The following is a 25,067-nucleotide window of genomic DNA, read 5'->3' on the forward strand; positions in this document are numbered from 1 at the left end:
ACAGTTCTGGGCAGCAGGTTTTATGAGGAACAGCAACAACCTGGAGCACATCCAAGGTCTGGGGAAGAGTGGTGATGATTAAGATAGTAAAATGGCCCTGTTCTCTTTTTGATACAGGTTTTCACTTTCCTCTGCTTTGCTGAGGAGCCAGTAGAAAAGAATTTTAAAAAGAGTCACAATGGCTTTTTTTGCATCTCATTCTATTTATTCATTTACTCATTCAGTTTATAATAAACATTTATTGAATATCTACTACGGTTTAGACACAGTAGCAGACAGTAGGGGTATGATTCTTGTCCTCAGAGTTCAGGTGGGAGAGACAGGCATGTATGCATATAATTGCAATATTGAGTAGAAAAAAGCCAAGTGCTATCTTTAATTATCTTTAGCCCCCTAAGTCTGAATTTTTATGATAACTAACCAACTTGTCTTTCTAATTCCGGGATCCCTCTATGTTAACCCCAAATTAACCCTGCACACCATCATCAAAATAATCATTCTAAGAATCATTTCTATGTTGAGTGCTTTCTGACTAGAAGGACTCAATCTGGGAGGGAATGGGATTTCAGGTTGTTCTTGAAAGATAGGTAGTGAGACCAGTAGAGAGAGTATATTATACGGGGACATAATGTCACAGAGAATTGGCATCTGGCATCTATAAGAAGGTTTAGGATAATAACCATGATAATAACTGTCATTTGTTCAATGACCTAACCATTAACAGTGAAAATAGAGTAGCATTATGAGGTATTCACAGTCCAATATTAAAATGACAATTAATCAGACTAACTTAATGTGGCACATAATACTTTTATTAAATGCTTGTAATTATATGTAAGTATTCTGTTCAATAGTTTGTTCTAGCCCTTTTCCATAGATTTTAATATAATGGAAAAAGTTGTCATCCCTAATTCTGTCATTTCTGTACCTTTCTGCATGATCATTGACCCTTGGTCAGCAAATTGATAAAAATCACATTTTTTTCTTTCATTAGTAGCCTAGTCTGCCACAGGTAGTTTTGATAAGGATATGTAATGAAGATATCCTATGCAGTAGTAACCTCTCCTATCTGTAGCATTCTGGGGGAGCTATTAGATAATCTTTATGAGATTAATTTGAGTGGCTTATAGTATTTCAAGACTTTATTGTGGCCAATATTATAATAAAACTCAAATCTACGGAATCTTTTTCTAAGGCTTATTCCAATGCCTTTCTTAGTTTTACTTTCTTTCATTTATCCTATTCATTCATCCATTCATTCATTAACTCATCTGAATTTTATTTCCATGCCTAGATAAATCCTTATATATTTTGATACATATTTCTAAATAAAAGGTTTCTGAAAGAAGTATCTATTCATCTGTTTAGGTGCTAGTTACACCATACCTTTTTGCAGGTAGGACTTAAGTTGGATTTTATATGTTCATGTAATATAAGAATTTAATATAAGAAATATGAATTTAAAAGGGGAAAATGAGGACACATAAGAAAAGACTGGCCTGGTGCGGTGGCTCATGGCTTTAATCCAAGCATTTTGGGAGGCTAATGTGGGCAGATCACATGAGGCCAGGAGTTTGAGACCAGCCTGGCCAATATGGTGGAACCCTGTCTCTACTAAAAATCTAAAAATTAGCTGGGCATGGTGGTGCACGCCTATAATCCTAGCTACTTGGGTGGCTGAGGCATGAGAATCGCCTGAACCTGGGAGGCAGAGGTTGTAGTGAGCTGAGATTTCACCTCTGCACTCCAGCCTGGGTAACAGAGTGAGACCCTGCCTCAAAAAAAAAAAAAAAAAAAAAAAAAAAAAAAAAAGACTGAGGCAGTGGCAAATTCAGTATACAACGTGACAAAGTGATTGCCCATGTATTAGAGTTAGAGTGCTGGAGAGAGGCCAACATTTTAGTTCTGAGCTTCCCAGAATCAATACAAACAAGGAAGTAGGTAAGTTACATTGTTTACTCTATTTACAAGATGAAAACAAACAGCTTCTCAAGAGAACAATAGGTAATCATACTGGACAGAAATTATAGAGGAAGCTATTTAGTGAAATGAACAATGCTCTGAACAATATCTTTATGCAAAAATCCAGTATCATCTTAAAGAATCAGTTTTGGTTCTGCTCCTAAGTGCAAGAAAAAGGCCACTTTATGTCCTTAATGTCCTTTTCTAGAAAGGTTAAAATAATTGTATTACAGGACAATTTTAAAGAAGAAGAATCAAGAGAGTAGCCCTTTTCTGGAGGTCGGGGAGGAAGGGGGTCGAAATCCAAGCACTAGTGGCAGACACAAACTGAAGAAAGGACACATCTTTCTCTGAGACTGGAAGGAAGGAGTGGAGGGTGGATGCAGATTTATGAGTTGTTGGCATGCAGGCGGAGATTAGAAAAAGTTTTTCCTGGTAGCCTTGATCTTCTTGATGAAGAAGGCAATTGTCTCTTGGGAGTGAGAAGATGGCTGACAGGGTAGAAACTTGAGGGAAGTGGAGGTTGTTCACAGCAGCCTCTTTCCGGTCAATCTTCAAGCGCTGAAATGTGAGAGAAACTTATGTGTCTAACTCCATTTCCTTCTTTCCAAGTCATTGTGGAAAAAAACCAATTCTGAACCAGTTGCTGCAAACCTCTAAGGAGGTGCAACCAAGGTAAATTCTGAAAGACATAATGAGTCCACTCAGATTCAGAGTCACAGAACTTCATTGCTGGACCTCAGGGACCATCTAGTTCAACTATTTCATTTTATTTATGGATGAGGAGGCATCTCTCAAATTACAGAGCCCATTGATTATTGGATCTGCACTATACTCAGCTACCCAAGGTATTAGGCAAGAGGCAGAGGACACTATGTCAAAGTCTGTGGCTCAGTTTCTCCATTTCATTCCATGCTTCCACTTCACTCCATAGCCTCAAAAGATACTTTTGAGGCTCTGAAGGAGAAGTTTGAAATCATAGATTTCTGTCTTAGTAGACTCCCTTGCCTGTGTGGCCATAGGTTTATCATAGTTTTTTTCATCTAGTTTTACACAAAATAATCATTAATAAAGTAGATGATGCTGGGGAAGAAAAAAAAATAAGGAACATGATCAGGTTTGTGAAGAGGGTATGAAGAAAAGTTCAGAATAAGAATAAAGCTGAACACTGCCTGTCAAACGGGTAATGTGACTTCCAGGAAATTTGAATGGGCTAATTCAGTGTTGTCTACAGTGGGACCCCCAGAGAGGCTGCAGGCTTGGTGACCAAATAACATCTCTTTTTGCAGTTGGCATAGAAAGCAGCCTGCAAGTCCCAGCTTAAAAAGAACAAACAGCCATATGCCCATGCTTCATTGCAGTTGTCACAGGAGAGGTTGGGAAATAAGGAAAAACTCCAATGATGAGTGAGCTGAGAAAGCCATATCCTTTTTCTACAGCAGGCAGTATTCTGCTTTGAAGAATGAGTAAGCTACTAACGCAACCCAGAAGCGGAGCTGGGAGGGCAAGAGAGATAAAGCAGTTGGATAGTGAAGGGAAAGAGGGGAATGAGAGGAGGCACTTTGTCTTTCTTTTCTTCAATTTAAACTTGTTTCTTAGTTTACCAGCCTTTACTAAGTGTCAAATGGGGATCAGATTGACCCATCTATTGCCACATGGAAGGTCTAACTTAGTCATTTTCCTAGAGACATGGAAGCTAACTTAATTGGGCCATGTACTGTCTTGTAGCAGGATCTGATGTTAAGTCATACTTGCTTGAAGCCTGTTAAATGTTCGCAGTTATTACATATGAAAACCTGAAAAGTTGGCTAGGAACTAAGCAAACCACTTGAGATCATGTTTCTTTCTTAATTTCCTCCCTGTCATTTTCATGCAAGGGCCTTCTCAGATATCTAGAAACTTCATATTGTGACTAAGCAGGGTTTCAAGTATGGGTTTTAATGATTTGGTCCATTATTTCATTTTATTTCAATAGTTTTTTGGGAACAGGTGGTTTTTGGTTACATGGACAAGTTATTTTATTTTTGCATTTCATTATTTATTTAGATGTTTAAGCTCTTGCACTACATTTTTACAAGCTGGTAAACACTGACAAATTATTTTTCCCACTGTACTGTAACCACACATCCCCAGACAGTATAAATATATGGTTGAACTAACATTAATACACATCACCATTTTATCAATTATATAATAAAACAAATTATCAAGTATCCAAATATTAAGTTACACAGCTCAAAAGGCATATAAAATATTAGATGTCTGCTGAATTCATGAGCAGAAACCCACTTCTTTTTTTGCAAGCAAGGTTGGGAAGAGAAGGAAAGAAAATCACACTTTCAAACAAAAATAAGTTGGTAAACAACTTCTGATAAGTATGGAAAAAAATTGCAAGAATTTCAGGAAGTTTATGATTATAATAACAAAGCATCTCTACCTTTAAAAATATTTTACTAAATTAAAGAGCATATTCTACATGTTCTGCACAAGACAAAGGCAACATTTTGCTAAAAGTTATTAATAGCTCCCTCTCATTTTTTTTCTCAGGCCCTCCGTGTTAAGCTGCACCTCAGAATGCAAACATTAAATTAACTGTAAGGCTTTTTTATCTGAAGACATTAAAGACATGTGCTTTTGTACAATGTAGATTTTCAAAATGGAGGTGTTTTGTTTTTTGTTTTTTGTTTTTTTTAGACCAAATCTAACTCTGTTGCCCAGGCTGGAGTGCAGTGGCGCAATCTCGGCTCACTGCAAGCTCTGCCTCCTGGTTTCACATCATTCTCCTGCCTCAGCCTCCCAAGTAGCTGGGACTACAGGCGCCCGCCACCAGGCCTGGCTAATTTTTTGTATTTTTAGTAGAGACGGGGTTTCACTGTGTTAGCCAGGATGGTCTCAATCTTCTGACCTCGTGATCCGCCCGCCTTGACCTCCCAAAGTGCTGGGATTATAGGCGTGAGCCACCGTGCCTGGCCTGGAGTTTTTTAATAAAAGCACAAAGTGAGATTTATAGAAACACATGTAATAATCATTGTAAGGCTTGGTTAAAAAAATATCAATGGCTAAGCAAACCTGATGTCTACTGCTATGAATATGGGAGATGTAAACATAAAGTGAGCAGACAAATCACCATGTAGGCCCTACTTTCAATGTTTAAAATGATTGAAGGAATAAACCACATAAGGTCTAAAGTTTTCATAGTTCCTGAGATTTTAGTTCTGTATGGTGCAAAAAATATACAAGTATAGTGCTAGGTATTTTGGCACCTAATATTCCTAAATTTCTTATGTATCAATAAGATTCTAGCATGGAAATAGATTTAAACAAGTCATAACTCAATACTGCCTGATTTTGGGAAATGTCAATTGGTACGAATGACAAGCACATTTTATATGCTGACAGTAAGAATCTTTTGCCAGGTGTCCAAACAGGTTGACTGTAACCCAAACACAGAGGTTGCCAAATCTGTCTAGCTTGTGGCCTGGTAAAACTGCCTGTCAATACTCCTATGGAAGCTTCATTAGACTACTCGCTAAGCCAACATGTTGGCTAATGTGTATAACAAATTAGGTCCTATCTCAAGTTCCACTTCCAAGAGCATTAGGCACCCCGGTTTTATTGAATGCAACAGTTGTTTATATGACCACTGTAATCTTTGAAGCGCAGATGCATTTTAGGATGATACTTCTCCAAATACAAAAGTTGCTTGCCTTTAAAAGCTCCATGCTACTTTTTTCCTATGAATTATATTGGATCTTCATGTTTCATTCCACCTTTAATTAATGCTAGGGCAACAAGTACTGGAGCTCTCCCAAGGCCTGCAATGCAATGAACAGCAATACAACAACCAGGTTCTTCATGAAACTTAATTTTTATGAAATTTAACCTATCAGCAACTATCTGGTTGGATGGTGGTGCACCATCACCAAACGGCCAATCAAGAACATAGGTACCTTCTTTCTCCACAAGAATAGTGTCATAAGTTGCTTCACATACTCTTAAGATTGTGGTAACTCCATACTTCTTAAGTTCCTCTATAAATTTATTTAAGGTCACATTGTTTGGATTGTGTGCAATAGGAAATCTCATGTTCTTGTATGTGACTTCCACAGGAGCTGGGTGGTTCATTCGAGCTGTGTTAATTTAGCTAAAGAAGACTCAATAGGATTATGAAATAATTAAGAAATTGAATACAGAAATGATGCAAAGAAACTGAAGTCTACTTCAACATATTCCACTTGAAATTCTCAGTGCTTTGAGTGTGAAGTTGTAAGTAATGATAAATGAAATGAACCTCCTAACAGGAAGCAGCAATTCTTCAATCCAGTAATACTGAGGCAACAAACAGAAAAGAAGTGCACTGAGATTTACCCCATCCAGGTCAGAACTCTTGTAAAATGCTCTGCGGATTTCAATTCAACACTTCTGTGTCCAGGATAACCACTCCTATAGGGGCTTCTTGGTGGAGTAGTAATTAATTTCTACAGTTCACTAGTCTGCATAGAGATCGCACTGTGCCTGGCAGTAATCTCCACTGCCCTTCAGAAACTCCATAAATGTGTGACCAAGAACACCGCAGAACTGAGGAATGTATTCACTCCCTGAAGATTATGGCCTAATCATACAGTTGGTCCCAAGGCAGCAGTGACACAGGGGGTGGTGGGGGCTACAGGGCAGGAGGCAGCGGTTGTCATGACAGAGTGGTGGTGGTGGCAATGCAGCAGACAAGTTCTTTAGTGGTGATTTCTGAGATTTTGATGCACCCATCACACGAGCAGTGTACACTGTACCCAATGTGTAGTTTTTTAATTCTCACCCCCCCGAGTCCCCAAAGTCCATTGTATCATTATATCATTTTTATGTCTTTGTGTCCTCATAGCTTAGCTATGATATTTAGTTTTTGATTCCTGAGTTACTTCACTTAGAATAATGGTCTCTAACTCCACCTAGGTTGCTGTGAATGCCGTTATTTAATTCCTTTATATGGCTGAGTAGTATTCCATAGTATATACATATATATCTCACATTTTCTTTATCCGCTCATTGGCTGATCAGCATTTAGGCTGGTTCCATATTTTTGCAGTTGCAAATTGTGCTGCTATAAACAACTGTGTGCAAGTGTCTTTTTCATATAATGACTTCCCTTTTTTGGGTAGGTACCCAGTAGTGGGATTGTTGGACTGGGTCCATTTTTTGAGTAAACTATGGCATATGGAGAAGGAGTCCAAGTAAACTCCATAGGAAATTGAAAAAGTGCTCCTTCTTAGGGAATCAGGACATCTTATTGGTTGAAATGACTTGTCTGAAAATCTAAGCTGACCTAAACTGTGCTCAGTAAAGGAAGGTTGAGGCCTGTAACTATTGGTTTTGGAGCTGTGAGAGTGATGTTTGGAGCAGCTAGATGACATACTAAGTGTGAAAGCTGGAATTTGAGGAATGTAGTTAAGTTGCATCATGAAAGACTATTCCCAGGATGTTTCTGACCCCAGTAAGTACTGATTAGTGTGGCCTCTTAGCCTTAGCTTTTCCATTTTGGAATGTTGGATATTTTGATATTAAGCTAAACCTTGAACTTGGCCACTATAGATTGAATTTTATGACCTCCAGGCATAGTTCATATTCTGAGTCCCATTTTGTCAAAACAGTTTTCCCAGATGTGCCACCTAAGCCTTCAGGGGTCATCAGATCTATGTCTTATTTTCAGAGATGGGCCACCATTGACCCAATGCTTCTTAGTTACCATACCAAAATACTCAAAGAGACTTAATTGCATTTCAGTCAACCACTCAAATGAACTGAGAAATAAGAAAAGATGTTAGTCTTGTTTGGTTCATATTAGTTGATATTTTAATTAATGAGTTTTGCCAGTTTATTTCTCTATAGTGTTGTAAAGGACAACATGAGAAAAAATTGTACTGTGTGCATTAGCTCATTTGTTCATCCATTCAAACAATTTTGTAAACACAGATGATGGGGGGTGCGCCCAAGATGGCTGAATAGGAGCAGCTCCAGCCTCCAGCTCCCAGCGTGACACAGAAGACATGTGATTTCTGCATTTTCAACTGAGGTACCGGGTTCATCTCACTGGGGCATGTCAGACAGTCAGTGCTGGTCCGCGGGTGCAGCCTGACCAGTGAGAGCTGAAGCATGGTGAGGCATCACCTCACCTGGGAAGTGCAAGGGGGAAGGGAATTACTTTTCCTAGCCAAAGGAAATTGAGACTCACAACACCTGGAAAATCGGGTAACGCCCACCCTTATACTGTGCTTTACCAAGGATCTTAGCAAATGGCACACCAGGTGATTATATCCCACACCTGGCACAGAGGGTCCTACCCCCACGGAGCCTCCCTCATTTCCAGCACAGCAGTCTGAGATCTAACTGTAAAGCAGCAGTGAGGCTGGGGGAGGGGCGCCCACCATTGCTGAGGCTTAAGTAGATAAACAAAGCCACCTGGAAGCTCGAATTGGGTGGAGCCCACCTCAGCTCAAGGATGCCTGCCTGCCTCTGTAGACTCCACCTCTGGGGACACGGCATAGCTAAACAAAAAGCAGCAGAAACCTCTGCAGATGTAAATGTCCCTGTCTGACAGCTTTGAAGAGAGCAGTGGTTCTCCCAGCATGGAGGTTGAGATCTGAGAACGGACAGTCTGCCTGCTCAAGTGGGTCCCTGACCCCTGAGTAGCCTAACTGGGAGACATCCCCCACTAGGTGGAGACCAACACCTCACACCTCACACGGCTGGGTACACCCCTGAGACGAAGCTTCCAGAGCAAGAGTCAGACAGCAACACTCGCTGTTCAGCAATATTCTGTCTTCTGCAGCGTCCACTGCTGATAGCCAAGCAAACAGGTCTGGAGTGGACCTCAAGCAAACTCCAACAGACCTGCAGCTGAGGGTCCTGACTTAGAAGGAAAACTAACAAACAGAAAGGACACCCACAACAAAACCCATCAGTATGTTACCATCATCAAAGACCAAAGGCAGATAAAACCACAAAGATGGGGAAAAGGCAGTGCAGAAAAGCTGGAAATTCAAAAAATCAGAGCGCATTTCCCCCTCCAAAGGAACACAGCTCATTGCCAGCAATGGAACAAAGCTGGACGGAGAACGACTTTGATGAGTTGAGAGAAGAAGCCTTCAGTTGATCAAACTTCTCAGAGCTAAAGGAGGAACTACATAACCAGCGCAAAGAAACTAAAAACCTTGAAAAAAGAATGGATGAATGGATAACTATAATAATCAATGAGAGAAGACCTTAAAAGAACTGATAGAGGTGAAAACCATGACACAAGAACTACGTGACAAATGCACAAGCTTCAGTAACCGACTCGATCAACTGGAAGAAAGAGTATCAGTGACTGAAGATGAAATGAATGAAATGAATAGAGAAGAGAAGTGTAGAGAAAAAAGAGTAAAAAGAAATGAACAAAGCCTCCAAGAAATGTGGGATTATGTGAAAAGACCAAATCTACATCTGATTGGTGTGCCTGAAAGTGACGGGGAAAATGGAACCAGCTTGGAAAACATTCTGCAGGATATCATCCAGGAGAACTTCTCTAACCTAGTAAGGCAGGCCAACATTCAAATTCAGGAAATACAGAGAATACCACAAAGATACTCTTCGAGAAGAGTAACTCCAAGACACATAATTGTCAGATTCACCAAAGTTGAAATGAAGGAAAAAATGTTAAGGGCAGTCAGAGAGAAAGGTCGGGTTACCCACAATGGGAAGCCCATCAGGTAACAGCAGATCTCTCAGCAGAAACTCTACAAGCCAGAAGAGAGTGGGGCCAATATTCAATATTCTCAAAGAAAAGAATTTTCAACCCAGAATTTCATATCCAGCCAAACTAAGTTTCACAAGTGAAGGAGAAATAAAATCCTTTACAGACAAGCAAATGCTTAGAGATTTTGTCACCACCAGGCCTGCCCTACAAGAGATCATGAAGGAAACACTAAACGTAGAAAGGAACAACCGGTACCAGCCATTGCAAAAACATGCCAATATGTAAAGTCCATCGATGCTAGGAAGAAACTGCATCAACTAATGAGCAAAATAACCAGCTAATATCATAACGACAGGATCAAGTTCACACATAACAATATTAACCTTAAATGTAAATGGACTAAATGGTCCAATTAAAAGACACAGACTGGCAAATTGGATAAAGAGTCAAGACCCATCAGTTTGCTGTATTCAGGAGACCCATCTCACATGCAGAGACACACGTAGGCTCAAAATAAAGGGATGGAGGAAGATCTACCAAGCAAATGGAAAAAAAAAAAAAAAAGCAGGGGTTGCAATCCTAGTCTCTGATAAAATAGACTTTAAACCATCAAAGATCAAAAGAGACAAAGAAGGCCATTACATAATGGTAAAGGGATCAATTCATCAGGAAGAGCTAACTATCGTAAATATATATGCACCCAATACAGGAGCACCCAGATTCATAAAGCAAGTCCTCAGAGACTTACAAAGAGACTTAGACTCCCATACGATAATAATGGGAGACTTTAACACCCCACTGTCAACATTAGACAGATCAACAAGACAGAAAGTTAACAAGGATATCCAGGAACTGAACTCAACTCTGCACCAAGTGGACCTAATAGACATCTACAGAACTCTCCACCCCAAATCAACAGAATATACATTCTTGTCAGCACCACATTGCACTTATTCCAAAATTGACCACATAGTTGGAAGTAAAGCACTCCTCAGCAAATGTAAAAAAACAGAAATTATAACAAACTGTCTCTCAGACCACAGTGAAATCAAACTAGAACTCAGGACTAAGAAACTCAATCAAAACCACTCAACTACATGGAAACTGAACAACCTGTTCCTGAGTGACTACTAGGTACATAATGAAATGAAGGCAGAAATAAAGATGTTCTTTGAAACCAATGAGAACAAAGATACAACATACCAGAATCTCTGGGACACATTTAAAGCAGTGTGTAGAGGGAAATTTATAGCACTAAATGCCCACAAGAGAAAGCAGGAAAGATCTAAAATTGACACCCTAACATCACAATTAAAAGAACTAGAGAAGCAAGAGCAAACACATTCAAAAGCTAGTAGAAGGCAAGAAATAACTAAGATCAGAGCAGAACTGAAGGAGATAGAGACACAAAAAAACCCTCCAAAAAATCAGTGAATCCAGGAGCTGGTTTTTTGAAAAGATCAACAAAATTGATAGACCACTAGCAAGACTAATAAAGAAAAAAAGAGAGAAGAATCAAATAGATGCAATAAAAAAAATGATAAAGGGGATATCACCACCGACCCCACAGAAATACAAACTACCATCAGAGAACACTATAAATACTTCTACACAAATAAACTAAAAAACCTAGGAGAAATGGATAATTTCGTGGACACTACACTCTCTCAAGACTAAACCAGGAAGAAGCTGAATCCCTGAATAAGCCAATTACAGGCTCTGAAATTGAGGCAATAATTAATAGCCTACCAACCAAAAAAAGTCCAGGACCAGACGGATTCACAGCCAAATTCTACCAGAGGTACCAGGAGGAGCTGGTACCATTCCTTCTGAAACTATTCCAATCAACAGAAAAAGAGGGAGTCCTCCCTAACTCATTTTATGAGGCCAACATCATCCTGATATCAAAGCCTGGCAGAGACACAACAAAAAAAGAGAATTTTAGACCAATATCCCTGATGAACATCGATGCAAAAATCCTTAATAAAATACCAGCAAACCGGATCCAGCAGCACATCAAAAAGCTTATCCACCATGATCAAGTGGGCTTCATCCCTGGGATGCAAGGCTGGTTCAACATATGCAAATCAATAAACGTAATCCAGCATATAAACAGAACCAAAGACAAAAAGCACATGATTATCTTAATAGATGCAGAAAAGGCCTTTGACAAAATTCAACAGCCCTTCATGCTAAAAACGCTCAATAAATTCGGTATTGATGGAACCTATCTCAAAATAATGAGAGTTATTTATGACAAACCCACAGCCAATATCATACTGAGTGGGCAGAAACTGGAAGCATTCCCTTTGAAAACTGGCACAAGACAGGGATGCCCTCTCTCACCACTCCTATTCAACATAGTGTTGGAAGTTCTGGCTAGGGCAATCAGGCAAGAGAAAGAAATAAAGAGTATTTAGTTAGGAAAAGAAGAAGTCAAATTGTCCCTGTTTGCAGATGACATGATTGTATATTTAGAAAACCCCATTGTCTCAGCCCGAAATCTCCTTAATCTGATAAGCAACTTCAGCAAAGTCTCAGGATACAAGATCAATGTGCAAAAATCAAAGCATTCTTATACACCAGTAACAGACAAACAGAAACCAAATCATGAATGAACTTCCATTCACAATTGCTTCAAAGAGAATAAAATACCTAGGAATCCAATTTACAAGGGATGTAAAGGACCTCTTCAAGGAGTACTACAAACTACTGCTCAGTGAAATAAAAGAGGACACAAACAAATGGAAGAACATACCATGCTCATGGTTAGGAAGAATCAATATCATGAAATGGCCATACTGCCAAGGTAATTTATAGATTCAATGCCATCCCCATTAAGCTACCAATGACTTTCTTCACAGAATTGGAAAAAACTGCTTTAAAGTTCATATGGAACCAAAAAAGACCCTGCATTGCCAAGACAATCCTAAGCCAAAGAACAAAACTGGAGGCATCACACTACTTGACTTCAAACTATACTACAAGGCTACAGTAACCAAAACAGCATGATACTGGTACCAAAATAGAGATATAGACCAATGGAACAGAACAGAGCCCTCAGAAATAATACCACACATCTATAGCCATCTGATCTTTGACAAACCTGACGAAAACAAGAAATGGGGAAAGGATTCCCTATTTAATAAATGGTGCTGGGAAAATTGGCTAGTCATAAGTAGAAAGCTGAAACTGGATCCTTTCCTTACTCCTTATATAGGGGTTTTAGAGACAAGAGAGGCCTCTTCCAAACTGGCCACCAATAGGATAGCCATATAATTTTTCATCCAGATTGGGACACCACTGAGAGTGAAAGGGGGTATGGTTACTAATTATGGCAGGATAAGAGAAACAAACTGGTATCAGTCAGGAGAACCAGGACGTACTTCACACATCAGGGAACGGCTCAGGGAGGAAGTTGCATTTAAACTGAACCTTGCAGTAAATTTAAACCAGAATCACAAATCCTTTCTCAAATATAATATCCCATTAGTACTGTCTTTCACATGTGTGCCTTGGAGCTGCCTTAGAGTTACACAGATTGAAGTTAAATTATTTCAGTAAATCAGTAGCCAATCTGTTTTAAAAAGAAATCTGAAACCAACTTATATCTACATATGCTGTAAAAAGACTACTATATGGCAAGGTGTTCTCTATGTCAGAGAAAGTGCATAAGTTTTAACTGAGGTGCCAATTTTGACTGAATAAAGTTAGATTCCTGAAGCATGGTACTGAGAAGGATTCTGAGACTGTAACCTGATTCAGTTGGAAAGAATGCTGTGTTTGATTAACAATGTCTACTATGGATACAGAAAGTTGAATTAGTGCTGCTCATTTGCTTTCTTTCATAAAAGCGTTTATATATAATTCAGCAGGTAATTTTTGAAAGTAAGTATACACTGTTCAGCTTACCACTTTTAATTATTAAATCTCTGAACAAGAGTAAAAATAATAAAATTAAATTGAATTTTATAACTGTTCTTAGTGCTAGATGACCTGTTCTATGGGTCGTTCCATAATCTGTCATTTTTCTTTTTCATATACTTTTGAATGTACTTAAATATATCAAGTAATATGGTCATCCATTAAGATGTCAATAACATGTTCATGATACTACAATAGTGCTACAGGAAATTGAGTAAAGGGACCTGCAGTGACTTACTTAAAGTAACTCAGTAAACTCATGATGAAACAATACGTTGATTTTGATGCCTTATCTTAGGGAAGGTAGTATGGTGTATTGAAGAAACCACTGGATTGGGAGGTAGATGTCTTAGTCCATTTATGCTGCTATGACAAACTATCATAATATAGGTGGCTTGTAAGCCACAGACATTTATTTGTCATAGTTCTAGAAGCTGGGAAGTCCAAGATCAAGGCACTAGCAAATTCAGTGTCTGGTGAGCATCAGCTTTCTGGCTCACAGATGGCACCTTCTTGCCATGTTCTCACATGGTGGAATGGTGTGAGGGGTCTCTCTTGGTCATCTTTTATTAAAGCACTAATTTTATTCATGAAGGTTGTGCCTTGATGATCTAATCACCTTCCAAAGTCTCCACCTCCTAATGACCATCACCTTGGGCATTAGGATTTTAACATACACATTTTTTTTTCAGAGATAGGGGAGAAACACAAATATTTAGACCATAGATACTTTGGATTTCTTGTCCAGCTTTGCTATGAGTTATATTGATGCTGTTTAGGCCACCTACTTCTTAAAGTCACAGTTGTTTAATCTGCAAAAAATGAAAATGGATTTCTGATATTCCTTTTTCAAATTGATAGTCTAGACATTTCAAGTCACACTTCTTCTATAATTATATACTTTCTCAATGAAGAACTAATAGTAAATAATTTAGCCTTTGCAGACCTTACAATTTCTGTCACAACTACTTCATATTATTGTTGTAGTATGAAAGCAGTTGCAGACAATATGTAAATAAATGGGTATGACTGTGTTCTAATAAAACATTTACAAAAATAGTTTCTTGCCTTAGAGCTTTAGTTTCCCAACCCCTATGTTAATCTGTCTTACCAGATAATAGTTATCTATTGCTGAATAATGAAAAATTATAGCTTAAAACAACAAATCTTTATTATCTCACAGTTCCTGAGGATCAGAAATCTGAGAGTGGCTTAGCTGAGTACAAAAAGTAATTCAAAATTTATGTACGTTGTCTCAAGATAAACATTACTTGATTTCCCCTTTTCCATATTTTCCTTATAAAGGTATAATAATATTTTTATGGACTTCATACTAAAGGTACATTCTGACTTCAGGTATAGAGATGCCAGAGATACCAGCAAAGAGGTTAAAGTTTCCACAGAGAGGGATCAAGAGAGAGGAAGGTAGGTGGGCAAAAGAGTGGCTTCTAAGTGAGAGAAGACAGCAGGAGTAGAAAGCCCCAGGCCAGAAGGAGTTATTGAAAGACTAAAAGGAAGCATAGCTAATATATTCATAACAGGTAAGAATGTTGCTTCATGAATATGTTAATAACTTAATCTGTTCTTCTGAGGTTGAGGACATATGATAATCATTGATCTAAAAGCTACTTGGGGTCTTCTGAGATGTTCCCAGACTAAGTCATTGTGTTACTTTTTTAATCCAACAAGCATTTGTTGTAATGAAAGATGACAAGCCCAAAATCAGGAAGGATGTAATGTACTCATCAAGAAACTCAGATTTGGCCTTGGGCACAGTGATAGACAAATGGGGGACATCCTACCTACCAGCCAAAGCTGTTGTTCTCACCATCAGCCCCCTTGGCACCCTGGCTCCCTAACCCAGTTGGTATGACTGACACCTCTAGTAGCTTCTATCCAAATTTTCCCATGAGACCTCACTCTTCCAAGTAATTTAGCACACCAGGCCTTATTTAGGAAACAATCTGAAACAAAAAGAGAAAGAATGCAATGGCAGTTGTTTTTGACAAAGCCAATTTCTTTGAAGTAAAGATTGAAATTTCATTCAAAACCAGAAATGACCAGTTGATGGCAACACTTTTTTTTTTTTTGCATAAGCAACTACTGTGAGGAACCTGCTCTGAGAGTGAGGAGTTGATCAGGTTCAATGGCCTATTGTAGTAACTGCCTCTAGTGAACACACCACTCACAAATGCCAGGAAACATTGGTCTTTCTTTAAAAAAATAACAATTAAGAACACTGTGAATGAATTATGGAGTGTCTTTGGCCAGAGTTTTTATTAATATTTATTATCATTTGACAGCACCTGTATGGTGTTCTCATTAATCAATTATACTTAAATTTAAAATATTTCACAGTTTTCTTTTAACTTAACACCTATCGAGGCTGGTAGAGTTAGGATTTAGAACACATGCAGGAGAAAGTTCTCATGGTGTTCTCTGCCCAGAACCCTGAGAATTAGAACTGAATTGAGAGTTGTTGCTTGCAGAGATCATGAAAGATCAACTATCTGTAGTTCCTCTCTCCATTTCACAGTGCTTCTGAGACACTGGGGTGATTTCAGGCAGCATTTACACTGAGTTCCCTGAGGGAACAGAAGTGTACCAGTTTGGCCGGGCGCGGTGGCTCAAGCCTGTAATCCCAGCACTTTGGGAGGCCGAGACGGGCGGATCACGAGGTCAGGAGATCAAGACCATCCTGCCTAACACGGTGAAACCCCGTCTCTACTAAAAATACAAAAACTAGCCGGGCGAGGTGGCGGGCGCCTGTAGTCCCAGCTACTCGGGAGGCTGAGGCAGGAGAATGGCGTAAACCCGGGAGGCGGAGCTTGCAGTGAGCTGAGATCCAGCCACTGCACTCCAGCCCGGGCGACAGAGCGAGACTCGGTCTCAAAAAAAAAAAAAAAAAAGAAGTGTACCAGTTTATCTTTGTACTGCCAGAAATGAAAGAAGTGATATGAGTACTGATTTTTGTGTCAAGCGCTGAGGTAAATATTTTACATTTATTTCATCATTTAATTTCTATACTGAGAAATTAGTTTTATCTTCATATGATGGATGAAACAACCTGAATCTCTCACAGTTTGCTAGGATAATATAGCATACAGAACATGGTAGGTACTCAACAAATTTGTGCTATATAAATTTGTTGAAGGTACAAATATAAAAACTGTGATCTAAGAAGGTCAAAAGTGATCTCTAAAGATCTAATGGGCCTTAGAATGATCAGCTTAGACCATCAACTGTCCCCAGAGGTCACTTACCAGCTGGTTTTCCTCTTGTTTGAGATCAAGGTATCTTGAAGTAAATGCCATTTCTAACTTCATAATGGTAAGCCATAGGAATGCAAAGCTCTTTCTGTGGTTAGGGTGTTGACTTTGAGCACAGCTGATGTATAGAGAGTTGGTAAAACATTATGTGCTTAGTACAACATAGTGGGACTTCCAAAATCATGCTGTTCTAATTAACTCCAGTTTTGCCTATTTAAGTCCAAGAGAAATAAAAGTGGGATAAAATGGTGTCTTAGTCCATTTGGGCTGCTACAACAAAATACGTTAGGCTGAGTAATTTATAAACAATAGAAATTTATAATTTACAGTACTAAAGGCTGAGAATTTCAAAATCAAAGTGCCAGCTAATTCAGTGTCTGCTGAGGACCTTTTCCTCAAAGACAGTACCTCTCTCTTCATATGGAGAAAAGAGAAAGGCAATCCTTTGGGCCTCTTTTATAAGGGCACTAATCTCATTCATAAGAGTGGTACCCTCATGACAATCACTTCTCAAAAGTCCTACCTTTTTGAACTATCACATTGGGAATTAGATTTCAACACAGGAATTTTGGAAAGACACGTTCAGACCGTAGCAAATGGTAAGAGAAGTCACCAACTAACAGCTCAATATATTTTGTTCCATTTATTATTATTATAATCATTCTACAGCTGCCCCCAAGAACTTCCATTTTCATTCCCACTCTCTGGCCTAATGATTTTCCCTTTCTCATTCTGCTCTGAACAAAGTCCTTTTGGTCAGATAAGTCAATGTATCTTTAATTCAGAGAGGTGAACTCTTCCGTGTGTTTCTGAAAATTTACTGTTGCCACATGGCCCATTGGGAAGTAAAGAGTTTCTGAAAGTCAGGAGGGCATTGAAATGAATAGTGCAAACTTCAGCAATGCCAGGAAGCATTAAAGCCAAACTCATTATAATAGAGGCATAAAAACAACTAGTCCTTCTTTCACCTGGGACTGTCCCTAGTAAAGACATCCCTCCTGGAACAGCTGCATTTTCTTTCTTTCTTTCCTTTCTTTTCCTTTCCTTCCTTTTCTTCCTTTCCTTCCTTTCCTTTCCTTCCTTTCTTTCTTTGCTCCTTTCCTTTCGTTCCCTTTTCTTTTCTTTCTTTCTCTTTCTTTCTTTTCTTTCTTTCTTTCTTTTCTCTCTCTCTCTCTTTCTCTCTCTCCCCTCTTTCTTTCTACAAGGTCTTACTTTGTCACCCAGGCTGGAGTACAGTGGTATGAACACAGCTTGCTACAGCCTCTACCTCCCAGGATCAAGTGATCCTCCTACCTCAGCCCCCCAAGTAGCTGGGGCTACAGGTGCATGCCACCATGTCCAGCTAATCTTTCTAATTTTTTGTAGAGATGGGATTTTGCCATGCTGTCCAGGCTAAAGCTGCATTTCCTACAGGAAACAGATAGCTGTCCTGGCACTCAGGTGAATAAAATAAAATAAACAGAATTCTTGGGAGACTTCCTAAGGGACCAGGTTTTTGTTTGATTCAATGTAAATACATTCACCAATACTTCACTGAGCATCACCTATACTCCTTCCTATATGTTATGTCCTTAAATACACCCATTAAAATTGCTGCACATCTGGGCAGATGCTCTGCCTATTTCTAGCACCTACCTGAGGAAATAGTGTGGATGACTGAAGTAGTACTACAGGGGTTCAGAGTTCCTTGAAAACTAAGCCTTATAAATCATGAGAGTGAGTGAACACTAATTCCCAAATAGCAGAATGCATTACATTGTTTCAGCTCAGTAATAGCATCATTTTTTTAGTGATCAGAATACATTAAATGCATGCCAATTTTGTCACCATTTTTGTTAGCAAGATACTTAAGATCTTCATTTTCCTCTTGTCTATCATTCTACTCTCATCTCTCATCATTGCCTAAATTCTCATTATTTTTCCAAACACATCAGGCTTCTTCCCATTTTTGTTTTTTTGAAGAAGTCATTCCTTCCTGCTGGAATACTGTTTTTCTATTCTATTTGATAAACTTATTAAGACTCAGCTTAAGTATTCCTTCCACTTCTATCCCCATCCCAGTCCTACCTCTATGCTTTCAATATCATATTTATTTATATTGTTGTAATGATTTTAGGATGTTTGGGAGCAAAGTCTACTGGGACTATTCAGGAGAAAGGTGAAGAGAAAGAGAACTTGGCAGGGTTGGGACAGAGCAACTTAACCAGGTTGCAGGACAGATCCCCAGGAGGGCAGGCAGGAGAGTATTCAGTGGATATATAAGTGGATGGACAACAGCAATAAACAGCCAAGGACACTGTGACCAACAGGCACTGAGCCTTCCGGAGTTCCTCCACACAGGGAAGATATCTGGGGTCTACAGTGCGGGCGATTATTCAGATCAAAGTTCTGTTGTCTGTAGGCAATCCAGCTGTCAAGGAGTTTAAGGCCAGTGCTGGGTAAGGAAATTGGCCAGTAGACTTGGTCAATACCACAGGAGTAAGAAAGCCAGGGCTCACTCTGACCCGTTGGACACTGAGTCTGACAGCATCATCAATTCCACCCTGCTGAAAAAACTCCTGTTCAGATAGTTAACTTAGAAGCTGAAGAGGGAGAGAAGACAGGAGGAGAGTGTCAGAGTCTCCAGCTAGAAGGAGTGAGGAAGGCAGAGAAGTACTGTCATTTTGGCAATTTGGAAAGGTGCTACTTTCCTAGCACTAGAACACACACCCTTCCAGATTAGACCTCATGTCTCATTCGTCTGTGTCTCCCTAGTGCCTAATACTCTGCCTGACATATAACAGTCTTTCTATAAATGTTAAAGTGAAGCAACATATCAGTAAATACACAAATGTTCCTCAGCCTCTATAAAACACACTCTCTGTTGCACTATCTACCATCAGTTGAATAGAAACACTCAATTAATATGTTGGTGACGCAATACATAATTATCTGATTATAATTCCCATTCTTAATTTCTCATCCCACTATCTTCCCATACTGAAAAGTATAGTACGTCAAATTTATTTCAAAAATAGTGTTGGCATAATTTACTTTTTATTATAAAAATGTCGTATGTGGAGAAGAGTGTATACTACATACTTGGCAATGGCTCACGCCAGTAATCCCAGTAGTTTGGGAGGCCAAAATGGGAGGATCACTTGAGGCCAGGAGTTTAAGACCAGCCTGGGCAACATGGCAAGATCCTTGTCTCTACAAAAAATTTAAAAAATTATCCAGATGTAGTGGTGTGCACCTCTAGTCCAAGCTACTTAGGAGACTGAGGCAGGAGGATCACTTGAGCCTAGGAGGTGGAGGCTGCAGTCAGCTATGGCTGTGCCACTGCTCTCCAGCCTGGGCAACAGAGTGAGACTCTGTCCCTAAAAAGATTTGTAAAAATTAAAAAAAATTACGAAATACCACATAACTGCATTCTTTAAATAATCTACATAATTTAAATAATTACAAAGTTCACACCACCGCCCAGGTTCAGACATAGAACATTGCCAGTGCCTCAAAAAGGCCTGTATATATGTTTCTGTCTGATTTCACTCCTTCTCTTCTGGAATATCCTAATTTTTCTCATAATAATTTCTTCCTTTTTCTTTACAGTTTTATCATTTATGCATATGTTCCTAAAATGTATATTTAGTTTGCCTGGCTTTGAACATTATTTGAATAGAATCTTCATATTATATATATATATATATATTTGTGTGTCACTTGCTTCTTTGGCTAAACATTAGATTCGTAAGATTATGTTAATTTATTTTGAGATTTTTTTTTAACATCTCTGTTGCTTAGAGGACTGGAGAGTACGTTTGCCTTTTACCCTTAGGGTGGAAATTTCTGAGTGAGCTATAGTGTACAGCCATGCCCCTCTCTCAGAAAAGTCAAACTGACAAAACAAACATTGAAAGTGGTTATTTATTTTACAAAAATTTCATCATAGTAGTCATTTAAAATGACTGGGTTAAAAATAAAAACTTAGTGTTTTGGAAAGTCTTATCAATGGAGTTATATTCTAATTGTTTCACATGTAGGTCAAAACGGAGTGCATATGAGAGTGTAATTAGCATGAAGATTAGGGAGGACAGCTGGAAACTTGATGTCCAGACAGCATAAGGTGATGAGAAGTCTCACTACCTTTTTGGGCCAGGAGCCCAGAGAAGAAAGTACTGTATTTTTGGCAATAACATTGAGTGTGTGAACAGCTGAAGATAATACCTGTCTTTCTTTCTTTTTTTTTTTCCACTATGTTGTCCAGGCTGATTTCAAACTCCTGAGTTCAAGCGATCCTCCCACCTTGGCCTCTTAAAGTACTTGGATTACAGGCTGAGTCAACATGCTCGGCTTGTTTTGCCTTTTGTATCTGAGGAACTTCCTTTTATTTCTTCCTGTTTTCTTAACAATTCAGGCCTGTACATCCAGACCTATGCTACTGGTACTAAAAGAAAGACCGGTTCTGTTTTTGAGGCATTTAGCTACCAAGAAGGTAGCTGTTAATTACTCAAGTGATTTCAGCTATATAGACTTGATAACATTCATATGTGTCCACTGGTTTGGCAGCAAATCCAAAAAGTTATCAGATAAATAACCACTTCTGAAAAAAGTTGGTTGGATTAAGTCAACAACTTGTGACCAATAAGTTGTTTTTTAAAAAGCTATCTGAAAGAATTCAAATTCTAGATAAGAATCTGACAGCTGGATGGGATAGCAAAGATCTCTAAGTCTAATCCCCTTAACTCGAAAGAAGTTCAATAAATTGCACAAAGAGCAGTGACTAGACCTAGGTCTCTTGGTTCCTGGTCGAAAGCTCTATCCACTGCCTCCACGTTTTCATTTAATTTATCTGTTGTCTATAACTGAATTTGATTTTAACACTATTCTTTTAAAAAGAGTCTTAAAAAAAGGCATTATTTTCATTATTTAAAAAATACATGTTTACATTGTAATTTATCCTTCCCTATAAGAAAAACTCAAGATACTCTTTGAGGGTGTAACATGTCACCTTTAAAATCAGTCTGTCTAGGGGAGAAACAACCTATAGAAGGTGAGAGAGAAATCTAGTGCATGATAGGAAGGCTGTTTTTGGGTCAGAGCCTGTGAAGGTCACCCACGTAACAGTGGGAAAAGCAGAGTGTAAGAGTCCATGGAGAAAGGCAGGTCAGATGTGAAGGTGAGAACTTGCCTAAATGCTCTTCTCAGTTCCACTTCCCTTTGAAACAGGCATTAAGGTAATAAGTTGAGGATTACTTCAGATTGTGAGCAGAAAGGTGCTGGGGGTTTGAGGAGGGAAGAGAAGGTATGAAATGGTCATTAGGCAAGCAGGAGAATGAATGGGCCAGAGGAATGTTGTAGGATCTGGACTGCAGAAGGGCCACTTGAGATTAAAGCCTATGCATTCAAATTGAATCCAGACAGCATATCTCCATGTTTTTCTTTGGTCACCATAAGCTACATGGGTGCAGACAGTTTGCAGAAAGGTTGATTTATCTAGGTTTGGGATTTTGCCAAGGGAGTACAATGAAATAGAGAAAGCAAGGGCAGAGGGTTCAGAATGTATGCAAGGGAGTGATCTGATGATGAAAAATTATTATGTCTGTGTCTCAGAAATCCTTGTGTCCTGTAGACCCATTTGCCAAATTCAGAGCTGTGTTTAGACAGGGATATAGTAGACTCTCAATACATATTTGTTGAATAAATGTCTTTCAGTTAGTGAACTTGTTGTTAATCATAGATTTATACTACCATGTTATGTACTGTGAGGGAGACATAAAGAGACATGTCTTGATTTCCACTCTAAAGGACTTTATGATCCAATTGATAAATAGAACATGATGTGAAAAATGTAATAAAATAGAAAACAAAAGCCTTTTGTGTTTGTATGTTTTGTAATGCTATTGTTTAATTACTATTGGATATTTTCTTTGAATACTTGCTGCCACTTGAGCATATACAAATGCATGTTGTTTTCTGGTTGATAAACCCAAGCAAAGTAGAGGTAGGTATGATGAACTGTGTGAGATGGTTTTAAAAGTTCCTTTAAAAACGTAATCTTGTATTTGCCATTTCATTTGTTTTACCATTTGAAATCAAAACTGTCTCTCAGTGCTGAATAAGGATTTGCAATCTTCTATTTTTGAAGAGTTTGCTTACGGATACAATTCAACCTTTCTTTCTGGTTCTGCTCTTCACAAGATATATTGCATTTGACAGTTCTTTTATGTTAAGAGTTGAATATGGAATCGTAGGTCGAAGTTGCGATTTATGCTACCCATAAAACTTAAGGCCTTCACTGGCAATGGAAAAGCAATCAAGAATTGATGTAAACAGACCAATCTGACCCCCATCTGTTGTGGTTTAGTATTTTCTCAGAGAGAGACATTTACTCCAATAACTCCCTGTGATGTTAACAGGAGGTTATATACAGTATCAGAGCCAGCCTCTTTTTGAGTAGGTGGATATAGGTGGATGCGCAGTTGGCAGGATTTCAGAGTCCTCAGGAGAAACTTAGTCCATCAGAAGGTGTTTCCCCCATCCCCCCATCGTAATGATAATGCCTGACATTTAATTGTTTAGAATATTGTTTTCATGATTTCAGCCAAATAATAATTTGTGATGTGTTAGAAAATGTAGCCTTATCACCATTTAATGATAAATGAAAATATTAAATAATGAGATATCCAAGTGGGTGACCACAGTGATGATGGAAAATTTGGTATTTATATATGAGGTCTGTGGAAATCCAAACATGCAGGTTGGCAGGTGGGCAACTGGCAACAGATGGGTCTGCCAGAGCCTCAGATACCAAGACAGATGGGTCTGCCAGAGCCTCAGATACCAAGACAGATGGGTCTGCCAGAGCCTCAGATATCAAGATTGGGTTTAGAGTTTTAGACCCTTAAAGTAGTCTGTGTTTGAATTGGGCTGGGTTGTAATTTTGGGTGGGCTTAAGGTACTGAGCAGGTAATAAAGAAAGGAACCTAGGGACAATAACACAGACACAAGTTCAGTGGTCAGGACTGTGACATATGGCAGAGGCTGGATCTTATGATACAGGTTTTCATTCATATATTCACCCTCATTCATGTATTCTTTAATAAACAAGTGTATATTGAACATCTGTGTACCAGGCATTAGGGAGGACACTAGAAAATAAAGACAAATATAACTATTTTGTAATGTAATCAGTGTGACAACAAAATACATAGGTTATATTTTAGAAGCACTTGAGAATCATTTAAACCAGACTAGGAAGAAGGGGAGAGAAAGCCTTCTGGAAAATGTAAGATGTAATGGTGTAGTGGCGGGCATCTGTAATCCCAGCTACTCTGGAGGCTGGGGCAGGAGAATTACTTGAACCTGAGAGGCAGAGGTGGCAGTGAGCCAATATCACACCATTGCACTCCAGCCTGGGCAGCAAGAGCGAGACTTCATCTCAACAAACAAACAAATTATTGAATGTCAAATATATGGCAACTAACTAACTCTAAGACACAAAGTTAAGTGGGAGGGAGGGTCCTTTCTTCAAAAGCTTACAGCATGATGTGATCATTATATAATCAGATGTCACTAATGAGAGTTGGCTACATCAGATAGGAAAGTGAAGGAAACTTATCTAGGTAGTAAAACTTGAGTGATGAGAGAGTTAGCCAGGTGAGGGTAGAATATATGTTTACATATATTGTGTACAACATATATGAATATATTCTAGGCAGATAAGAAGTTTGTACAAAAGCACAGAGATGTGAAATGACAATCAAAGTTTGTAAAACTGGAGCAAAGGATATATTTGGGAAAAGGCTGATGGTGGTGCCAGAGAAAAAGGCAAGGAACAGATAATGAGAACCTATGTGCTGAGCTATGAAGTGTGGCGCTAAAGATTGTTTAAACAGATGATGTGACAGGATCAACATTTTGTAGAAGTATGGAGAATGGGTTGGAGGGGGACATTGTAGAGGTTATTTTAGTAATTCCCAGAAAAAAATGACAAATCCTTAAGCTGAAAGAAAGCAGTGGCAGTAAAAGTGGAGGAAAAAAAGATGGATATAGGAGGCATTAAGAGCTAACTATACAGACTCTGCTAGAGGGGCTGACAGGGGAGGTGACACATGTATTCATGGCATTGATTACATGGTGAACACCATTTGTCATCATAAAGAATTGATGAGAAGCTACTCGTTTGGGAGTGGGAAGTGTGTATA

At 38.8% G+C, this 25,067-nt stretch overlaps 2 protein-coding genes across 4 annotated transcripts in view; one reads left to right on the forward strand and one right to left on the reverse strand.

Moving 5' to 3' along the window:
• Positions 1-25,067, forward strand: part of PAPPA2 (pappalysin 2) — a 636,503-nt gene that overhangs the window by 391,670 nt on the left and 219,766 nt on the right. The window lies entirely within an intron of this gene.
• On the reverse strand, positions 5,575-6,087 carry LOC117075978 (protein tyrosine phosphatase type IVA 1-like). The gene is made up of 2 exons (XM_033198884.1): positions 5,761-6,087; positions 5,575-5,685 (listed from the first exon to the last, which is right to left on the reverse strand). Exons 1-2 carry the CDS (start codon positions 6,085-6,087, stop codon positions 5,575-5,577), a joined length of 438 nt encoding a protein of 145 aa, XP_033054775.1.

The sequence above is a fragment of the Trachypithecus francoisi genome, unplaced genomic scaffold (assembly GCF_009764315.1).
Source record: "Trachypithecus francoisi isolate TF-2019V2 unplaced genomic scaffold, Tfra_2.0 Lachesis_group5, whole genome shotgun sequence".
Taxonomy (NCBI): domain Eukaryota; kingdom Metazoa; phylum Chordata; class Mammalia; order Primates; family Cercopithecidae; genus Trachypithecus; species Trachypithecus francoisi.

What these genes read in the sequence shown, in the direction of transcription:
- LOC117075978 (XM_033198884.1), bottom strand. Translation starts at nt 6,087, where the DNA reads ATGAACCACCCAGCTCCTGTGGAAGTCACATACAAGAACATGAGATTT. An exon ending in CAGGCCTTGGGAGAGCTCCA is followed by an intron (nt 5,686 to 5,760) that starts GTACTTGTTGCC and finishes GGAAAAAAGTAG; the next exon opens with CATGGAGCTTTTAAAGGCAA.